The sequence below is a fragment of the Eretmochelys imbricata genome, chromosome 4 (assembly GCF_965152235.1).
Source record: "Eretmochelys imbricata isolate rEreImb1 chromosome 4, rEreImb1.hap1, whole genome shotgun sequence".
Lineage (NCBI taxonomy): Eukaryota > Metazoa > Chordata > Testudines > Cheloniidae > Eretmochelys > Eretmochelys imbricata.
The window spans coordinates 101430662-101451810 of NC_135575.1; the positions used below are offsets into that span (position 1 = coordinate 101430662).

General features: G+C 39.6%; 1 protein-coding gene across 2 annotated transcripts in view; it reads left to right on the forward strand.

Moving 5' to 3' along the window:
• Nucleotides 1-20945, forward strand: part of TMEM156 (transmembrane protein 156) — a 28520-nt gene extending 7575 nt beyond the window's left edge. Inside the window, exons 2-8 of one of the 2 annotated variants that reach the window (XM_077814603.1) lie at nucleotides 2226-2498; nucleotides 5086-5349; nucleotides 7293-7403; nucleotides 10638-10736; nucleotides 17402-17486; nucleotides 18449-18451; nucleotides 19490-20945. In XM_077814603.1, coding sequence (XP_077670729.1) covers nucleotides 2226-2498; nucleotides 5086-5349; nucleotides 7293-7403; nucleotides 10638-10736; nucleotides 17402-17486; nucleotides 18449-18451; nucleotides 19490-19622 — 968 coding nt within the window. In that variant the 3' untranslated portion in view covers nucleotides 19623-20945. Of the gene's footprint in view, nucleotides 1-2225; nucleotides 2499-5085; nucleotides 5350-7292; nucleotides 7404-10637; nucleotides 10737-17401; nucleotides 17494-18448; nucleotides 18452-19489 lie in introns of both variants that reach the window. The other variant, XM_077814602.1, reaches the window with a different exon arrangement.
• The last annotated feature ends 204 nt before the right edge of the window (nucleotides 20946-21149 follow it).

The following is a 21149-nucleotide window of genomic DNA, read 5'->3' on the forward strand; positions in this document are numbered from 1 at the left end:
AGAATATCAGGGTTGGAAGGGACCTCAGGAGGTCATCTAGTCCAACCCCCTGCTTAAAGCAGGACCAGTCCCCAACTAAATCATCCCAGCCAGGGCTTTGTCAAGCCTGACCTTAAAAACTTCTAAGGAAAGAGATTCCACCACCTCCCTAAGTAACGCATTCCAGTGTTTCACCACCCTCCTAGTGAAAAAGTTTTTCCTAATATCCAACCTAAACCTCCCCCACTGAAACTTGAGACCATTACTCCTTGTTCTGTCATCTGCTACCACTGAGAACAGTCTAGATCCATCCTCTTTGGAACCTCTTTTCAGGTAGCTGAAAGCAGCTATCAAATCCTCCCTCATTCTTCTCTTTCACAGACTAAACAATCCCAGCTCCCTCAGCCTCTCCTCATAAGTCAGGTGTTCCAGTCCCCTAATCATTTTTGTTGCCCTCCACTGGACTCTTTCCAATTTTTCCACATCCTTCTTGTAGTATGGGGCCCAAAACTGGACACAGTACTCCAGATGAGGCCTCATCAATGTTGAATAGAGGGGAACGATCACGTCTCTCAATCTGCTGGCAATGCACCTACTTACACATCCCAAAATGCCATTAGCCTTCTTGGCAACAAGGGCACACTGCTGACTCATATCCAGCTTCTCGTCCACTGTAACCCCTAAGTCCTTTTCTGCAGAACTGCTGCTGAGCCATTCGGTCCCTAGTCTGTAGCGGTGCATGGGATTCTTCAGTAACTGTGCAAATGAGGAGAGATCATGGACATTTAGAAGAAAACCTTCAACTTGCCTAAGGGAAGGATCAGACCCTAAATTTTATATTTTTAAATGTTCTTTATAGTATTAAAACAAATCATTGTCTTATATTTTATGTGCATAATATGGTATTTTAGAAATCACTGCAGTTTTTGTTTTTATGGAATATTTATTACTCGCCAATCTACTGTCACTAAAGAAGAGAAGGTAATTGACTTTGCATTTACTGTAGGATGTCGTTTCTTTATCCTGTCTGAAATTTTTCACTAAATTGATTCTGAGGCTAGTCCCCCTGGATGCTAGCACAGATGGCCTATTGCAACTGTCAGGCTACAATGAATGTTGGGCAAGTTAAGGGATGTATTTTCATCTCTATACATGAGAATTTATGACCATATAACTCCCATTAGTGCTAGTGGGAGTTAGGTACTTAAAACCCTATTTCATGAAGATGAAAGTATATATCTAAATTGGAAGGTGAGTTACTGTCGTGTGGGTTCCTACATCATTAGCAGAAACAGAGTGTTATTTGCTTGTTTTACAAGTTGGTGTTAGGTACCAGCATTTTTTGCTCTTTAATTATTTTCAGATTTTAAAAAATATTTTAAGACAAGTACAAGTTCAAATATAAAAGAGTGCTGTACAAAAAAGCCTTAATGGTTACTTACTGTGAGTAGGAAAAAATAAGAGATTCATCCTCCTCCTTAATAATAAATAATAGAGTATCCTTGTATCACTTGTCCAAGTTGAATCAAGGCACACTAGCTAAAACCAAAGAATACCAAAAAGAAGGAAGTGAAATAGGAGATAAAATTGGTGGATGATTTTTGTGTTAGAGTACACAAAAGCTGTAGTGTGGAGGTTTCAGGTATACCTTATATAATCCTGCTTTATGATAGCATTATCTTTGGAGACAGGTTTAAATTTGACTACAGCTGTTCTCCAATATAATCACAATGACTTATTGTAACCAGGCTTATTACTTATGTAACTTATTGCAGGCTGCCCCTCTGAAGTAATTGAAGAGACCCAGACCTGTTCTTACTCCACAGTTCTGGCATCTCCTTCTGCTGTCTCCATCCCGCCCCCATTTATTTTATTGTAACCATGTAGGTTTCTGAGCAAACTTCTCCTCTGAAAGTGTTAAGGGCTTCATCTTTTTTCAAACAGGATCAGATCCTAAGAGCTTTGGAAGAGGAATGTGTCCAGATACAATTATGAGTGCAGGTTACCGTTAGAAGAGATTTAGTATTATTGAGCAATAAAATCCAGCCTGTACAATGTGAGAGGCTTTCTTCTTTCATGCTCTCCCATTATACAATATGTTCAATATGCTGCCAGAATGTGGGAGATGTTTCACAGTAATATGGTGAAAGGATATCTATCTTTATGCTTAGATGTACATATTTTACTATGTGCTTCCAATATGACCATTCTTACAATATATAACTATCTTTCTTTTTGTTTTACAGCAAGCACTGTAATTATATCATGCATGGATGCTTGTTCATTTAATAACATCACCTTTCCACTCTGTGCTTTTAACAATTCTTCTGAAAGCTTCCTGCAACAAGGAAGTAAAAAACAGACTATTTTTTTGAAGGTCTTTATAAATTACTCTGATTTTCAAAATACTCCAAGTATTTGCCAAGTCTCGAGGAGTGAACTGCAACCATGTATTTTAAACTCAGCCTGTGAATCCAAGAATGATATGAATGTTGTTCACCAGGAATCAAGATCAGAAGGTAAAGAAAGCGAACAAGGGAAAAGAAGTGCTTAGTTTAGAGGTAGTTAATTACTTGCATATATGATTTATTCATTTTTTGTCAGTTAAACCATCATGAAAATGTAATAAGCTTTATACTGATTCCTTAATCATAAACTCTTGGAAAACTCTGTGAATATAGCTTCTTGGCCTTGGCAGCTTATTTTTGCATTGCTACAAAGTGCATAATTAATGACAAATTCTGCCCTCAGATACATAGGCAGTGTCGTGAGTGCAGAATTTATATTTAGAGCTAAATGCTGCCTTCTTCTATGTTGTGGCCTCATCAAAAGTCTATTGAAGTCAAAAGGAGTCTTTCCATTGACTTCCATGGGCTCTGTGTCAGGCCCTTGGTGCAGAAATGTGAAGTTATGAGAAAGAGTATAGAGATCCACTTTTCCTCCCTCTATTCCACCCTCTATTTCCTCCCTCTATTCCAGCAGCGAGCCAGAATACAGCCACATGTCCTTAACTTATACCATGATTTGTTTCTAAAAGTTTGCACCTGTCCATCCTTCCCATCTTTGTGCATTCTACTTAAATCCTTAATTTGCCCCGAAAGGGCATCCTGTCATCAGTTTTCATGCAGAACTCCTTATTGATTTCAATGTGGAGCTCTACTATGGAATATAATTAATCAAAAGATTAACTATAGATTATAGTTTTCCTGTGGTGGAAGGGAATATTGAGAGAAAATATCTGAAGAATGGCTTTGAAGACAGGTAATAAATAAATAATAAAACAAATAATGATTAACAAGTGTAGATTGTGGTTAGTTCTATGCAAGTGCATGGGTACCAGACAGCTAAAAGAATCAGTGTCCATGTTTGCAATATTGAGGGTGCGTAGTTCCAGAGTGGCATTGGATGATTCAAGTAGGACAAGACTGAAAAGGTCCTAGCCTCTTTCCAGCCACGCAGGGCAGAGCAGGGAAGTCAGAATCTACACCTTTTCAGAGAGGGTCTCATCCTCTCTCTGGCATTCACTCCTTCAGTGCTTCTGGAGACATTCTGGATTTTGCCCTCTCAGCATGGGCTCTGCCTACTGTGACAAAGTTGGAATGTTCTGTAATATTTTTATGAATCCTAGGCATGCCTCAGTTTCCCTCAGTATGTTGCTTTGCTATCCAGTGGATGCAAAAGTGTTAACACTGCTCCTGGAACAGTGCAGTAGGTGTGTGTGTGTGTGTCACCTTGCTGTCTGGAGGGAATGAATATAGTCATTAAAGAACTGGCTCAAACTGACCCAGATCAATTGAGGGTCCAGCAAGACAGAGAGATGTCCCAGTCAACATCTAACAGCAGGAAACCCCAGCAGGCAGAACTTGGGAAATGAGCTGGAGAACAAGATGCAGGTGACTGGATGAAGGGGGCTTTTTGGAGGGACTCAGGAGCCCAGACTGGGAGATACTAGAGGGGACAAGAGAGGGATCCAGAAATGGAGTCCATCACAGCTTCACTGGCTCATCATGGCACTCCTATGACCAAGATTGGACTATGGCTTAATTTCTGCCTTTCTGTGCTGATCTAAGGACTTTCAGATTTTGTGTACCAGGTGACTAATAAATGGGTACCTTGTTTTGAAAAGGCTGCCTGTGTCACTGCAAACACTCACTGAAAGAACTGCACCCTGAAAGGGTACTGTACAAGCCTCCTGTAGGACCCTGGCTTGGCTGGATTCATTACAGGGAGCTATGGAGAGACAGGGATTCTGGTGCTGATGGCTCAGTCTTGGAGTCATGGGCCTTCCCCTGTGGAACTGTGTGGGTCCTGGGGGCCTGGCCCACTAAAGGGGTCACTCCCAGGAGATTAGTTACAGGCTGGAGTATAGACCAGACTTTGTGACTCTTTGACACCTGCAAAAACAAGAACAGGATCCTGAATGAGCAAGTGCCCAAGTCTATGATGTTGTTGCTGTTGTTATTTTCAAACTGCATTCATAAAAATGAATCCTCTAGCTTTTACAAATTAGTTCCCTGTACAGATTTGGAGAATAACCAAATAAGAAGTACATGGGACAAATTCTGCTCTTATATTCGCTTGTGCAACCGTATTGATTTTGACAGAGTTATGTGGATGTTACTGAGGGGACAACTTGTTCTATGTTGTTGACATAGACATGATGGAAGCCCCATAGCTTGAATCACTTAAAATTGGACTGGGCAAAGCTCTGGAAAATATTGTGAAATGGCAAAGAGATGGGTTAGATGACCTAATAGGTCATGCCCAGCTCAAACCTCTATAATTTTCACATGTTCTTTTTTTTTTAATTTAGCGTTGGTTTGTGTTATCTCTGACAATGACAGATTCCAAAAAAACTTTTGCAGCTGGTAAATGAAGTCACTAACAGTTACAAGGAAAACACATTTTGTATAGCAAAATCAATAGAGCTTAGATTCATTCTGAAGGCTTATTACATATATTATTGTCCATTTTACTAAGTATTCAGTAATGATGAGTCTTGCCATCTATTTATAGGAATGGGGTTTAGTAGTGAGTTATGGTACTTTTATTTTGTAAGTACAATGTGCTACATAGCAGATCTTAATGTTTTTTGTTTATTTGTAGTTCCAGAAGTGACAGGATCATTAGAAATGAAAGCAAAAAATTTTATTTCTTTCCATAAACATTTCAATTTCACTGTGGGTTATGTGAATGAAGAAAGCGAGGAATACAACACTTACTATATACTGGAAATCCACATTAGAAATTCTACAACCAGAAGAGGAAACACTACAGAAGAAAATATAAATCACTTATGTATAGCAGCAATGATGGAAGACCAAAATGGCTGTATAAATATTTCACTGCAACTACAGACTTATGTGAAAAGTAAGTTATGAAAAGGGAATCAGAGGGCAAATCAAACATGGAACTAATATGAATCTTACACTAAGGAAGGAAAACTTCCAATAGGCAACCTTAAGCATTTCCAATAGGCAACCATATGCAACTCTTTGAAAGTATCCACCCCAAAATTGAGTGCAATTTTGATTTCTTGAAAGGCCATGGTCAGAATGGTCTTTAGATAGTACCTTAAGGTAGATTTGCTGTATATTTTTGGAAACAAACCAAGAACACTAACATCTGTGCCTTTGATTAACATTTTTTTGGCTTATAGTTCAGAGATTGATTGAATTTGTGTTTAACAAGAATTGATTTTTCTTATTTTTATTAGTTTATTCTGCCAAAGTTTTTGGCACAGTTCTGCTCCCTTTGAAGTTAATGGCAAAATTCCTGTTGACTTCAATGAGAAAAAGGTCAGGCTGCAATGTCAGTGTCATGATGCAATGTTTCGCTTATATTCTAAGTCCAGTATGCTTCAGGGAGAAGTCTTAGTCCAGTTAGTGAAGACAGTCTCCTTACAAAGACAATCTTTTCCTAGAGGATAGCCTGTCAACTCTTTAAATTTCTTCTTGTGCTGCATAGGCCTTTTAAGAGTCTTTTCTGTCTGATTATCTGTCACACTCAATGCCAGAGAACATTTGCCATTGGGATATTGGTGAACTCAAGTATTGTTTATTATTTATTAATGTATTGAAAATTCTAGATTTTTAAGTTGGCTGTGTCTTCACTAGGGAAAAAGAGGTGTGTTCTTCACTTAAATTAACTAACTCAAATTAACTAAGTTGAGGTAAAATCCTAGTGAAGATAAGGCAGTCTGCAGTTTTCACACAATTAAGCAGGTTGAGTTGAAGTCTAGGCTGCCTCATAGTCTTTCACTCGATCTACTAACTTGTGTTAAAGCTACAATCTGTTAGGTCGTAAGTAGAACTTTACCTCAAGTTAATTAACTCAACTTGAGAACATTTTTTCCCCTTAGGAATATAAATTCTAAAGTTTGGGAGGTGTTCAGAGCATCAAGGAAATAAAAATCAATAAATATAGGGTAGCCAGGTGGGGAAGAGCCATAAAATCTGGCCTGTGGAAGGGGAAGGCATAGGTAACTGCATAAGGCTGCCTCTCAGGAGCAGCTTATCCATGAGAATTGGGAGCTACCAAATGGAACCATCTTGTTACTTACTGGGTTCCTCTGTGGTTTCTCAGCTGTAGCTGAGTAGGAGACCCAGAAGGAGTTAATACAGCTCTAAACTATATTAGCTACTGAACAGATTTCCACATGGAACTCCGGTGGGTTTCTGCAGCAGATATTTCCACAGAGAACAGCCTCCCGCCGATGCTTTCCCTGTCTCCAAGATGCTTTCTCTCAATAGAACCCTAATAGATGGGATTCCCCAGGAGGTGGTCTTGGAAGTGGCACTCCTCTCCCTTTTTGCAGAAGCAAGAAGACTTCCATAAGCACCATGTTCCTCCTTCTCACGCATATGCAGTCGAACTATCTGGTTGTGGACACAAGAACAGGTGTATGTTGTACACTGGGCATGTTCCTTCTATTTCCCATCAAAACATATACCACTTTTTTGTTTATATAACACCTCCTTATATGTAGATGTTGACTTTTGCAGCATCTTCTCATTGGCAGGGTCACATATAATTTACACAACTTCAATGAGTTGTTAATTCACATATTTTACTTAACTATCTCAGACATGCACTGTGGTACATCCAGATGAAGATGAAACTTAATTCCAAACAATCCTACTGCTTCTGAACAGAAGGGGAGGGAAGAGAGAGGCAAAGGTGTTTTGTCTTTTCTTTTATATTTGTAAGCCACTGAGATACCCTGGTGATGGGCATGGTATAGCTATCTAGATAAAATGATGGATGACAGAAAATTGCTTTTTTTATCTCTTCTCCATTTTATTTTAAAACAGATCCAATGTGTATGCCGAAGATCATTTGGCTTGTTCTGATTCCATTTGTTTTTGTGCTTGCCGTCATTATTGTTGCCTACAAAGTATTCCAAGAAAATAAAAAACACATCAGTAAGTAATGAAGCTATGTAAATTTAAATTCCTATAATTTTTAAAAAGTACATTCAGCTTTGCAATAGGCCACACCCTTATTTATTAAAGCAGTTTAAAGAATTATGTTTTAGTTGCAATATACGATACAATAATTGCAGATGGGGGATTGGAAGATTTAGCAGATTGATAATGTAATCTTTCCCAACTGGATCATAGGTTCAAATCCAGCAAAGGCTGGCAGTGACTGAAATATGTTAACAACTGAGAAATGCCTGGTGGTCTATGTAAAATGAGCTGATGGTTTCAGTCCAGTTCTTGGAGATAGGAAACCACAATTAATGCCCTTGTTGAGTGTCTCAACAGAAGAGCCAAAGACTGAATAGGCATAGAAACTGAAATATCCTCTTGCTCCTAATGATGATCCCTGCAGGTTAGGATTGAGACAAATTAGGTAGATGTGATGAAGCATTCACAGCAGCTGCCTGTTCTGAAGACTGATAATCCAAATTCAGTCCTGGTTCAGTGACCCAGAGGTCAACTGTGTTGCACTTGCACTGAAGCTGAATTTGGACCAGATGGCACTTGGTTTCAGTGCTGTTAATTCAGCACCTTGTATGCATTTTGAGTATTTTAAAAAGCATTTACTGTGCTATAGAAGAGTTTGTCTTGAGTTCAAAGACCAAAATAATTTTCTAAACAGTATCTTCAACACTATGGGCTAAATTCTGGCTGCTCCAGGTGACATCAGTTAGGGTAGAGGCTACACAGGGAACTACCTCCAGCCTAGTAACCCAGGACTCCATTGAGAACTAGACTTCTGGGCAACTGACATAATGCCTGCACCCAACAACACTCTTCTGTACTGAAAGAGTGTGGGCAGCTGGCCTTTAGTACAAGCAGGTCTCTGATTTCTTTGTGACTACCAGAACTCTGAGACCAGTAGGTGCGGAGGGGTGAACGTACTGCTCCTTTCACCAGCATATAAGGAGTGTTAGTAAGCTAGCTCCCACCACACAGTGCTCACTCAGGCATCTGCCCAAAGCAGCCAGGATGCCTCCGAGCACTAGCACTCAGTTGTTTTAGCTTTGTTCTCTCCCAGTGCTCCAGAACTGAGCAACGCCAGAAGTTTTCATTACTCATATGGCTAAAATGATATCACATATGTGCCTTTAGTCATCCTAACTCTGGGCACAATGAGCCATTTCTGTAATAAAGGTACACTATAGGATTCTGGCTTTAATCATAATTGGTCAAGAGGAAGAAAACTAAATGCATGGAAAATTTTTCTATTTAAAGGTGAACTGAAAGATTATTTAAATGGATAAGCACTAGAGTTGTCTAAGATCCTAAATCTGAAGCAAAATACATAGATTACAAATAAAAAAAAATAATATATTTTAAACTATATCATTAGAAAATTATTTTATCTTTTTATTTCTTGCCGGAACCTGAGTCAGAGTTTTTTTCCCTTCTTTTTTTAAAATACAAAAAACAAAACAAAACAACCCCCCCAAACAAAACAAAACAAAAACCAACAACACATAGCCCTGAACTCATGTCCTAGCAGGTAAACTAAAACTATTATATCTTGTAGTTTAATATTAAAAATATTTTAATAGAAATTTTAAGATTATCTGTGCATTTTAAGGATTTAAGAGTAAGATTTTATAGCCTTTGGATCATAACCTGTGATTGTAATGCATACATTTCTAAGGTAATTAAACAATTTTTTGTATTTATTTTTAAACAACTCAGTCCATCTTTAATTGAGTTTCTCAGAATTTTCAAGAACATAATCAGTGAAGAAAAATATTATTTAAATTTTCAAGCTTCTAAGCTTCCAATTAATGATTTGATTCCAGAATTATAATTTCCGTTAATTGATAATTATTTTAATTAGTTAAATGTAGAATGTTATATTTCATAAAAGCCCACATTAAAAGAATGTTAAGGTTGCAAAGTCAACCACACAAAGGTTAGAAAATGCCAGAATTAAGTTTGCCTCTCCAATCTGAATTACACCCCTTTGTGCATATGCAGTGTAATGCAGTCTTTAATTACGTACTAGATGACTGGTGCCCCCGCAAGACACGTGACTTTCCCACCCCATGTTATCTGGGGGTGGAGGGGCTTTGTACTCCCGCTGCGCCGGCTCTCCCCGGCATGTTCAGCTGCTCGCAGCCAGACCCCAGAGTCACTCCCAGATGCTGGCTGGTGCAGCACAGCAGTTGCCTGGGAGAGTGCCTGGTTGCAGTGGCAGCAGGCTGCCTCCCTCCTGGGCTTGGCTTGCTGGACAGCATCTGAGAGGGTCGGAGCCCCCCGCCGCCCCCTGCATGCTCAGTCGGCTCCTGTCCCCAGAAGCTGAGCCTGGGCACGGAGGGGTGGCAGCGGCAGCCTGTTCCCTGCCCAGGCTTGACTTCTGGGGACAGGAGCGGGGGGCAAAGGGTGGGCCCTCCGACACATTTGGCCACTGTTCCCAGAAGCTGAGCCTGGGTGGGGGGCAGCCTGCTGCTGCCGCAGCCAGGTGCACTCCCAGTCTGCCACTGTGCTGCACCAGGCAGTGTCCCAGGCACCCTGGTTGTTCCTCACCATAATATTTAAGTGTCACAAATATAACAGAATTTATCTGAGATATGAGATATAAGGCAGAATGATTGCTAAGATCAGGGGTTGGATCCAAAAGGTGGTCAAGGCTAGTTCTGTCCAGTTCTCTCTTTCCATTTCCCCCGGGAGGGTGTGTGTGGTTCCTTCGCCATGTGGTGCTCTCACAGAAAGGGACAGGTTGCTGGGTCCATGAGGAGGGAATGTTAGGAGGAAGCTCAGCCTGACTCCTACTCTTCTGCTCCCAGACTGACTGACTGCCCCCAGAACTCGCAGTGACCAGTATGTGATGCTTCTACTTCAGCAGTGATTTGGGCCTTCAGTTAACATTCAGTTAATATTTTGACAGGCTGCCAAAGTTATCCTGAGGTACATAAGTGTCTGAAAGGAAAAAATCATTTTCAAAATCCTAACTTGAATGGAATTTCATTGGACAATGAAAAATCTGGCACCAAGATTTTCTCTTGGCCCAATTTCCCAGTCTTACTGTAAACAATGGAGGTGCTAAAGCAACTTAAAAGAAGTCACAAGGCTCTTTTATAATGGAAAGTGTTAGGCAACCTAAATATAGGGGTTGCTATGAGCTCCCCGGTGACGAGTAATATATATGTAACGATACAGCTGAAGATAAACTATTTTTGTTTTAATCAGATAGCAAATATAGAGCAACGGCAACTTCTGTTATCCAACAAAGAGACAGCAAATGGTCAAAAGAATCTACACCTACTAATATTACTCAGCTCCTTTCAGGTGAGTAATATATAAGCAAAATAAAAACCTAACAAATTCTGAAACAGAGAGGGGGCCAAGAAAGACCTTCTAAGACATCCTGTCTTAATCCCTATATTTTGTAGCATTCTCACTACATCTTTCACAATGTCTCTTCTGGCCTGCTCTAGGACCTCAGCAACGATGGTACTGTGAACACCTCTATTGTTAATCTTCTCCATTACTCAGCTATGCTCATTGAAGTCAATGGGATTTTTGCTGTTGGCTTCAAAGAAAGCAGGAGGAACATAGCCATAGTTAAGCATGTTTTCCTAATATGTAGTCTAAACACTTCTTTCCTTTGTTTTAAACCTTTTTTCCTTGTTCTGACATCTCCTGAGACTGTGAATAACTCCCTTTATGTATTTTGTTTAACTTGTACAGTTTAACAGACTCTAATAATATCCCTCCTAAATCACCTCTTTCTTAGATGATAAATATTTAGCTAGCTCAGGTTCCTCATATATTCTAAACCTAGTATGTTGCCCCATCATTTATTTTTTCTAGATTTTGTATCTGAAACCATGGGTAACTGAAATACACATTTGTTTTACATGTTATCATTCTATGTATAAATCTAAAAAGACCATAACTTTGTTTAACAACTGCGTTGCACTGAGTCCTCTTATTTAGGCCCAGATCCTCAGATTTCAATGAGAGTTAGGTACCTAAATATCTTTGAGGATCTGGGCCTTACTTCTGAGTATCTGAGTATCTTACTTCTGCCCACAGATCTTTCATGGATTTGCTGCTTTCTAATTAGCAGCCTCCAATTTGTATTTTTGCTGTTTATTTCCTATACCTGTATTATTGTTCAGTGTTTGTACAGCGCCTAACACAATAGGATCCTGGTCTAGGACTGGGTTCCTAGATGCTATGATAATACAAATAATTATAATAGCTATCAGTATTGCCTTGCATTTGTTAGCATTGAATTGCAAGCCTGTTTGGTCAAAAGCAGGAGATGACTTAAGGTTGGGTAACCGTTCCCTCCTATGCAGGGAGTTGGTTTGGGGGAAGGGAATAACACAGCCCTGACTCACCTAATGTACAGGAGCTATTTCAGGGACAGCAATGCAGGAATTTGTTCTTGCATGAAAGCAGATTGAGAAGATGAGAAGACATAATCAGTTTGGGAGAATGCCCTCACATGCCCGGGCCTGCAAAGAGGCAAAAGGGGTGGGGAAAGGGGCACTATAACCACTTTGTTACCAATAGTGCTGTCACAGCAGTTTAAGGAGTTTGTGTATTATGACTGGCACCTTAGAGCTCACGAAAGCCTATGCTCAAATAAATTGGTTAGTCTCTAAGGTGCCACAAGTACTCTTTTTCTTTTTGCGAATACAGACTAACATGGCTGTTACTCTGAAACCTGTATTATGGCTGTGATGTTAGCACTGAAAGCTAGAGTCACAAGCCTCTAGTGTTTGTAATGAAATCCGGCAGAAAGAAATCAATGTGAATGGGCAGGCCAGATATATAACCTTGCTACAAGAAATTAAAAAGCAACTGTATGGCAGGCCTAGTGTGGATTCTCTACAAAGAGAGGAAGTCATCTGTATAAAAGCAGAACTTGTGTCATCCCTTGACTGACAAGCACTCTATTCTCAGCTCAGAACAAATTAAATGGGCTAGTGAACAAATGAATCCCCATGTCATGTGGAAATAACTCTGGGTCAAATCCTGCAGCCTTCTGAAGCACCATAGAAGGCCTTACATTGGTGTGACTTACTGTGAGGCATATCCGAGGCATGGAAAGGCCACACAGGGTGACTTTACTCTTCTTTTGTGCCATTGTACTGGAGTTCGGGGCATACCTGTAAAATGTCCCTCAAGTCACATGAAGGCATACAGTTTAGTTCCAAAGTTACCTCCTTCCAACACAAAGTTGGCATTCACTCACTTTATTGTTGAAAATTATTTATATCAGAAAAAAAGAACTGTGAAACTGAGGTTATAGAAAGACTTACGTATGCTGCCAAGACTTTTAAATTTCCTGCATCAATAATTTTGTTGTGTTCCTCATTTTCGGTCCCTTGTCACATATTCCATCCCACATCAGGGCCTTGGCAGATAAGGTATTGTGGCCTGAGGCTCCATGACTCTGCAAGTTCCTCTTGACTAAAGCCCACATTAAAGGATAGATTCAAAACGATAGTAGCAACTTGAAATGGCTGTGCTGGTTTTCCGAAGCCTGGTGAAGGGGGAGGATTCCATTCCTTCCCTCTGCGCAGAACCCATTGATATGGCTTTGGGCAGGAATCAGTATTTGACCTTCTTAGTGTACATTATTAGCAACCCAGGGAGACTCTGGTGCATGGCTCAACTCACTGCAGGGTTGAGTTGGTAACCAACATACTAAACTGAGGAGATTATTCAACTTGGTCAAAATATCTTTGCTGGCTCAGGAAAGAATTGTCCTGGGCTCAGAGTATTATTGATATTACTAGAAGAGCCGTACTGTTTAATAAATTCCATGTAATTTGATTTCCTTATCTTTTTATTGATTAACACAAACCAGGAGTCCTCTGAAATAACTGTAAATGGCAAAAAAAAAATTACAAAGTCAACAAATGGGAAAATAGTTTTTAAACTGTCTAGACTTGGGCACCTCGCTGATCATTCAACATATTAGCAATATCCTTGTCTTGCCAATTTCTTCAGCAGTTTCAAGAGTCTCAATAATTTCTCTCTATAATCCAGTAATTTGTGGCATTTCAGTCTTACCTAGAAACGAGCGGATAGCTTCCTGTCTGCCTAAGCACTCTTGGGAATACAATTTATATTTCCAACTTTTAGAGAGCTGGCTAACTTCTGAAGATGTATTTATGAGCTCATTATTTTCATCCCTCAGGAAAGGAATCTGTCTCTGAAATCTTTTGTCTTTAGTAGCTCTCACTAATAACATTCTTGTTTTGTCACTATGTTCACAATAGCATTGTTTAGCACTGTATGTCTAAGGGTTTTTTGACCATGGAGTGTCTTTTGAAATCCCAGGGTAAATTTATGATGTTGAAGAAAGAACATGTAATTGGTCTTAATGTTATGCTCCTTCCACTCCAGGCTACCCATTTGACTGAAAAGTTTCTTGCTTATGAACTGCTTTTACTAACACCATAGGGCTGATTATGGAGCCATTCGCTGGTTTTAAACCATAACGCCGCTGACTTGAGTGAAATTACTCCTGGTTTACACCCATACAGCAAGCAGAATCAAGACCACATGGAAAGAAATGCTGTTTTTCCTAAGCACTAGTTTTAAGATCAGCCATTGCAAGATGGATTATAAATATCTACTACCTCCATTGTTTCAGAGAGCCATACTTCGACTCATTACATATTAGAATACATTCTCCAACTAAGTTGTCGTGCTCATGACAATGCAAAGTTAACTTTAATGAACTTAGGACATTTTGGGTTTTTTTTTTTAAAACGATGTTATGATGCTTCTGCCTTTCAACATTATTAAATTAGCATTCACGTCATAGGAGCTGAAGACAGACTGAATAAATCTCCATAATGTCACTGAATAACAAAGATCATTACGTAGAAACAAATATATAACTGAAAATTCAATAACTTGTGAATTGCAAGGTATATTTTTCCAATACGTTATTTTGTTAGGTTCATTTTACCATCACATCTATATCACTCAGCTGAAGTTTTAGGGCTACCTATGTAATTCTTTTATGAAAATGAATGTAGCCCAGGAATAGGAAAGTACACACAGTAACCAGGCAAATCAATTAAATCCTAGCCCTTAAAAATATAAAAGATAGAACTGTACATTGAAACAATAGAGATACTATTAATTCAAAATCCCAAATTCTGCAAACCTAAGGCCAATAGAAATTTTCCCTGTGATTTTGTTTTTTAAATTCCAGTGGTAGCAGTTATTTTAAACAAATAAACATTAACCTGATGTGTTTGCAAGCCAAGCAGTACCACATTAAGAAATTGAAACTGAAAATGATTATACAAGACAGGGGTGGCCAACCTGAGCCTGAGAAGGAGACAGAATTTACCAATGTACATTGCCAAAGAGCCACAGTAATACATCAGCAGCCCCCCGCATCAGGTCCCCCCTGTCCGCTCCCAGTGCCTCCCACCCACCGGCAGCCCTGTTGTTCAGCGCCTCCCGGCACCTCCTGATCAGCTGGTTTGTGGTGTGCAGGAGGCTCTGGGAGTGAGGGGGAGGAGTCAGGGCATGGCAGGCTCAGGGGAGGGCGTGGGAAGGGGTAGAGTGGGGGGAAGAGCCTGTGGCAGAGCCAGGGTTTGAGCAGTGAGCACCCCCTGGCACACTGGAAAGTTGGCACCTGTAGCTCCAGCCCTGGAGTCGGTGCATATACAAGGAGCTGCATATTAACTTCTGAAGAGCCACATGTGGCTCTGGAGCCACAGGTTGGCCACCTCTGATATAAGATAAAAGTAAAAGTGATTTAATTGACTTTCTTTGTTCAGGCAGGAGGACACTGCAAAAGCAAGCAAGCAATATAAATGATGGAAAGGAAACTGGAATATTTAAAACTCTTTCCATTTTAATTTTAACAACCTCTGACATTAGTAACATGGTAAATGAAATGGTTTGTTTGGTATCTGGGGTTTATATTGACAGTGACCTCTAATAATGAAGGGCTGGATTATAATTTTACCATCTAGCCTGAATAAGGGGAAGGATGTCACTGCCCTGCACAATCTGGTCAGGAACCAAGGCTCTGAGAATCAAAACTTGGTGCTTCCCCTTCTGTGCTGGCTTTGGGGCACTGGCCAACGTGTTGAGGAGCAGATCCTGCCCGGTCCCCACTGTGCCTGTCCATCCCTGCCCATCTGTGTGGGAATAGAAGTAGCAGCTGGCTGTGGTTGCGCTCTTACAACATGTAGACTTCGAAGATGTGGGTAGCTCATGAAAGAGAGTAAAGGGGCTCAGTGGCTACAGTGTGTGTAAATAAGTGAACAAGACACATTACCTCAAATCATTCGAATTACTGCATTGTTTCCCTTATTGTCTTGTTAAAAGGATAGTCCCTTGTCTCTGACATAAGAGAAAATAGTTCAAATCTTCCCTCAGCTATACCTGTGTCACCTCATTTAAGTCAATGTGGTGTAAATAAGAGCAGAATTAGGCTCAATTTATAGAACAGTGTTGGCATTCCAGGGAACTCTAAGCCCAGGCCCACCTCTCCTACCTATTCTGCAGCATTCCTTCTTGTTGAAGAAGGCAGGCAGGATGCATCTTCAGCAATGTTAAATAGATGTGAAGACTAGTTAAGAAGGAATTTTCTTGTTTTAATCTTGGCCAAGTAGAGCATCACATATTTGATTCTGTTCCTCCTCAGTTAATATTTGACTTAGGTGAGCTGTTGTCTCTTCTTCTACAGCTTAGGTGAGTAATGCAGAGAAAAAAAGCAAATCTTGTCACAATATTTAAAACAGACCTCCCAGCTTCAAAAGGCATGAAATTTAGGCAGAAAAGTATGAAATCTAGTGACTAATTTGGGTTTTTTACTGTGTTTTACAAGGGAGGATAAAAAAATATATGGGTCCAAGGCAGTTTCAGAGCAACTATCTCATAGTCTGTATGTGATTTCAGCTGCCCAGGTCCACAGTCATAGCCACAGACGACAGGACCAGAACACTGGTCCAATATATGTCTGGGTCATTTCTCCATTTGATATGCAGGCATAACAGTGGGAGTTACACTTAGATTCTGACGGGAGAATGGATACATTCACAATTCTATTTTAACCTTGTTTTTCAAATTTAATTACTTAAATGTTGAGAGCTGAATTGTACTTTCGAATTATATTTACAAAAAGGGGAGGCATAAATTAGATGCATGTTTGGACAGGGTGTGTCTTAATCTAAGCAGTATACTTTGTCCTCCTCCTTGGAACATATAGAAGTTCCTTTGCAAGTTTGGAGGGGTTGTGGCTGTGCAGGGAGCAGATGGATCTGGAGTTAAGATACTATCTACAACATCATCCCATTTCAGATCTGCATAAAATGTATCATATCAGATAATGCTGATTTCTTGAATGGTAGCTTATGAAGAGCTTCCAGCAAGCTCCAATTCCTTCATTTCCTAATGGCTCAGACTCCTTACGTGGGCCCCACTAAGGTGTCTTGTCTATAGGGCAGCTCCAATGCCAGCCTGTTGGGGTATCCTCGTACCCCTACGCTGCCTCCACCACTTGCAGATGTATGTTGGTAACTGTGTGATTCCTGGGAGCACTCCATGCTCCCCCTGTAGCCACAATAGCCTTTGAACCTCTGTGGGGTGGTTGTTCAGCCCTTCCATATGGATGATGCTCTGGAAAGTCCACAGATTGAGTTTTCTGCTTCCTGCTAGCAAATCTACAGCTTTATATGATTTTGATTTAGCCCTGAATTTGCTCTTACAAAACATGTTTCTGTATTTTCACTGAGTAAAATTTTCAAAAGTTTCTAAGTGACTTAGGCACCTAAATCCAGCTGACTTTCAATGGGACTTAGACTCCTGATAGTGGGATTTTTAAAAAATGTACTTGAACAGATTAGGTGCCTAACTTTCATTGAAATCAAATGGGAGTTAGGTGCCTGAAGTGTAACATTCCTCAGATGTTTTTGCTACTTATTAATGTGGACTAAAACTATTTTCTCTTTTCACAGAGCCCAATCAACGAAGACCCACAGCTATCCCACAAACAGCAGAGATATTGCCTGCAATACCTGAACATGAGCATTTTCAACAGGCGTAGGAGGTAAACAAATACCTTAAACCTCTCAGATGATTCGGCTTTCCCATCTATTGTTAAAATCAACAGATTAACCACATGCAATATGTACTCTAAATAAATTACATCGTACTTCTGGCCAAGATGCAGAAGGTGGTGAACTTGAAAATATGTTTCACAAGAGCTAGATGGCAGGAAAACAAAATCAATTTTTCTTTTAGCACCAAGACTGATCAATAAACTAATATTTTAGTCTGTTAAAAGATTGTGTGCCCCTGAAGACTTTAGCAGAAACCTTGGCACGTGGAGTAGTGTGTCCTGGATTTCAGAAGTAAGCTGACAGTTGTTTCTGACAAGGAGTGAGGCTATGGGAACCAGAGAAAGCAGCAGGGGAAACAATTTGCTAACGAGTCCTGAAAAGAACCATGCGTTTGAAATAATAAATAATTTGCTGACCAAATGCAAACAGCAAAGAATTCCACCATCAGTCCACTCTGACCACATTACAGCAGTCAGCAGAAATGACTGAAGATGTGGGTTTCAATCAGAGGTGGGCCCAACTGTGGAGTTCAGATTCACTTTCAAACTTCCTCAAAATTCAGAAGCATCTGGATATAGGTGTCAGTTCTAATCTCAACAGACATGGAGACAGACAAGTCTGAAAAGACATACATACTGAAAGGTGTTTTAATGTCTGAAAATTAAATAGATCATATTTGAAACACACAAAACAAAACTACATAGAAGACAGGGGCCTACAGATACTTCCACAGAATTGTCATTGTATATGAAAAATTACTTAAGTTAAAAGCTTAAGAAAATCCTTCATTATTTACGTACATGAAGTCTGCAGGCTTACAGAAAGGATATACTTTTGGTTTAATCGTAAATTTTCCAAAAAAATCGTATTTGCTAAAATACAGTTTGACTTCAGTAGTTCAGGTGTGTTAGGAGTATTAGGGTCAATGTAGTTTTGCCTGAGATAGTACTTTGAGTTCCGTTTGCCTATTTGGTTTTGGATATATATGGACACTGTCAGAGTTTGGTATTGCTCAGGTACGGGGTTCTCCTTTGCCCCGTTAGAGATAAGGACGAGCTATCAGGTCTGGATCATTTTCCACAGCCCAGCTTCCCAAAGTCTGTCTGTGACATCTCACTCATTGAATATTAGACTTTCATTCATTTGCGAATGAGGAAATGGCTGCCCTCATTTAATTATTGACAAGCCTGTGCCTTGGTATGCTGGCATCCTAGATGAGAATGGGATTTAAATCTTGCTTCAATCTCTCACTTGTTTGCTGCTCCTTTCCTCTCACTAGTTGATTTGGTCCCATTTTTCTATCATTTCCTCTTTCAAAAGGGTGTCCTCGGTTGTGCCCACTCACCTCCAGTAGGCACCTATTATTTCTCAAAAATGCCCCCAGCATCCTCTGCACCAGCTGCAGTGATGCATTGAAGAGCTATCTTGACAGTCAACATAAAGGATTCTGGGGTTCACTTGAGTCATAAAACCACAACTGAGCAGACACACAGAAATCTTTTTTCATTATTTGGGTGGGGGAAATTTTAATGTGCAGAATCTCGAGAGCCAGGAAAGAGCAGTTAGGGACAGGCCTGGGTATCACAGGCCTTTATTTGGTGGGTAAAGACCACTGTATCCCCTTTACATTAGGTCTCCTGGGTTATCAGGGCTTCAGAATTCCCTGGCTATTGATTTTGCTCCTGTCCTTCATTTTGAGGGGTAGCTGTGTTAGTCTGCATCTGTAAAAGTGGCAAAGAGTCCTGTGGCACCTTATCGACTAACAGACGTATTGGAGCATAATCTTATCCTTCATTTTGACTGTTTTTTCATTAGACTTTTTTTCCCTTGGTGATAAAAAGGAAAATTCAGTACAGTGAAAGTTATAAGAAAACTACATTTATTAAATACTTTATGAGGGGATCCACTAAACTTAAAGTAAATGAGAAATGGCTCTCTTTTTTCTCCCACATTCCTTTTATCTGATAATAGTTTCTTCTTCAGTTTCAGGCATTCCAGTATGAAACATAATCGATACACCATGAAAGAAGTCATCTTCATTTCCAAAACATCCTTCCTTAGTCACCTTTTATTCCTGAGAATGCCAGGAACCTCAGTTAACATGATTTTGTATTAGTCAAAACCACTCTATTAAAATATGAACAATGGATAAACTGATATGGTGCTGTAGCATCAACCTCAGTGGAAGACTATAGATTTCATATCTATTTTGGGTTCATTCAGGATTTATACTTACTCACAAAGTTGAGAGATTATCCTTGCTATAATTTTTCTTTCCAGCTGAGAAGAAATCAATTTGTATTCTCTGTGAAAAAATGAGACTGTTTTAAATGGAAAATTTTGATGGACCATGGATGTTAGTTTGTGAAATGTGAATGTCATAGGTGACAATGATCCTTAAAGGTGTAGTCTCTGGCTGCTGCTGAAGAAGCAAGAAGGGTCACATATCATGGGCTAAATCTTGAAGTTCAATGTGAAAACAATGGAACTTTTGCAGTGAAGTCAATGAGAGTTTTGTATGTACAAAGACTGCAGGATCTTAATGGGTTAAGGGGAAAATGCGGATAAATAGTGCAGATTTGGCTTCAAACTATGAAACCAATTTTTTTAAACAACTCATTAGCAGCACCAAATGGATTTTGTACTACTTGATAATTGCAATCCTATTTTTGCACCAGCTTAGGTCATTAGAATTCAGACTCATTATCTCCTGCAACTTTTCCTTATTTTCCATTTATTACTGATCCTTTGAGTGTAGTGGAGCTGTTTGGGCTTATCAGGGTCCCAAACTCATTCTGTGCTTACACATTATTTGTGGGTACAATTTAGCCATAAATTACCAGCAAGAGACTGAAATTGCAGAGCCAGGGCTTCTAACTCCCTTGTGCTAAATCCATCAGGATGAACAGATTGTAAACTGCCCATTGCAAATATGATATGCAGTAATTTAGCATCATGTTAATACTGAATAACCTCCATCTCTTACATTTATATGGCTCTTCCCTCCAGAAGCTTTCTGAAATTGCTTCTCTAGTCATTATACTGTACCGAGCAGTTCAGATTTAATAGGAACAATTGTGAACATTAGTTTTTGAATGGCTGAGCCTATTTGAAATTTTTATATCTAGTTGGATAAACTTGAAATATTTATTTCTACTGCTTGTGTCATCATATTACAAAAAAATCCAGGAAAAACCTTGATTTTGTTGTGTCTTTGGGGCTGATATGGTTAGTTGTAATAATAACTTCAAACCTTCCAGAAATGGCCTCTTAAATATAGTATATAAAATAAACTTTTGCCTCTATTTAGTTTGGTTTTCTTTATTGAAACTTACAGATGGAAGAGTGATGTTTTGGTTATTTTAAATCAATGACAGATTGTTAGTGCTTTTCTAGTGAAGGTTTAAATGCTTCAAGGGATGGCACTTTCACTGCTTTCCATAAGAGATTACTCAATAATCGAAAGAGATCTCACTGTCAGGAATTTTTTCTTCACATAAGCCTATTTTTCCCTTAATTTAATTCCATTACTTCTGCTCAGACCCCATTATACCAACCGATACAATTCCTCTTTCTCACTCCTTAGATGTCATTGGGCTAAACTGTAACTTATGTAGCTATTTGATTTCCTCCTCGTCAATTT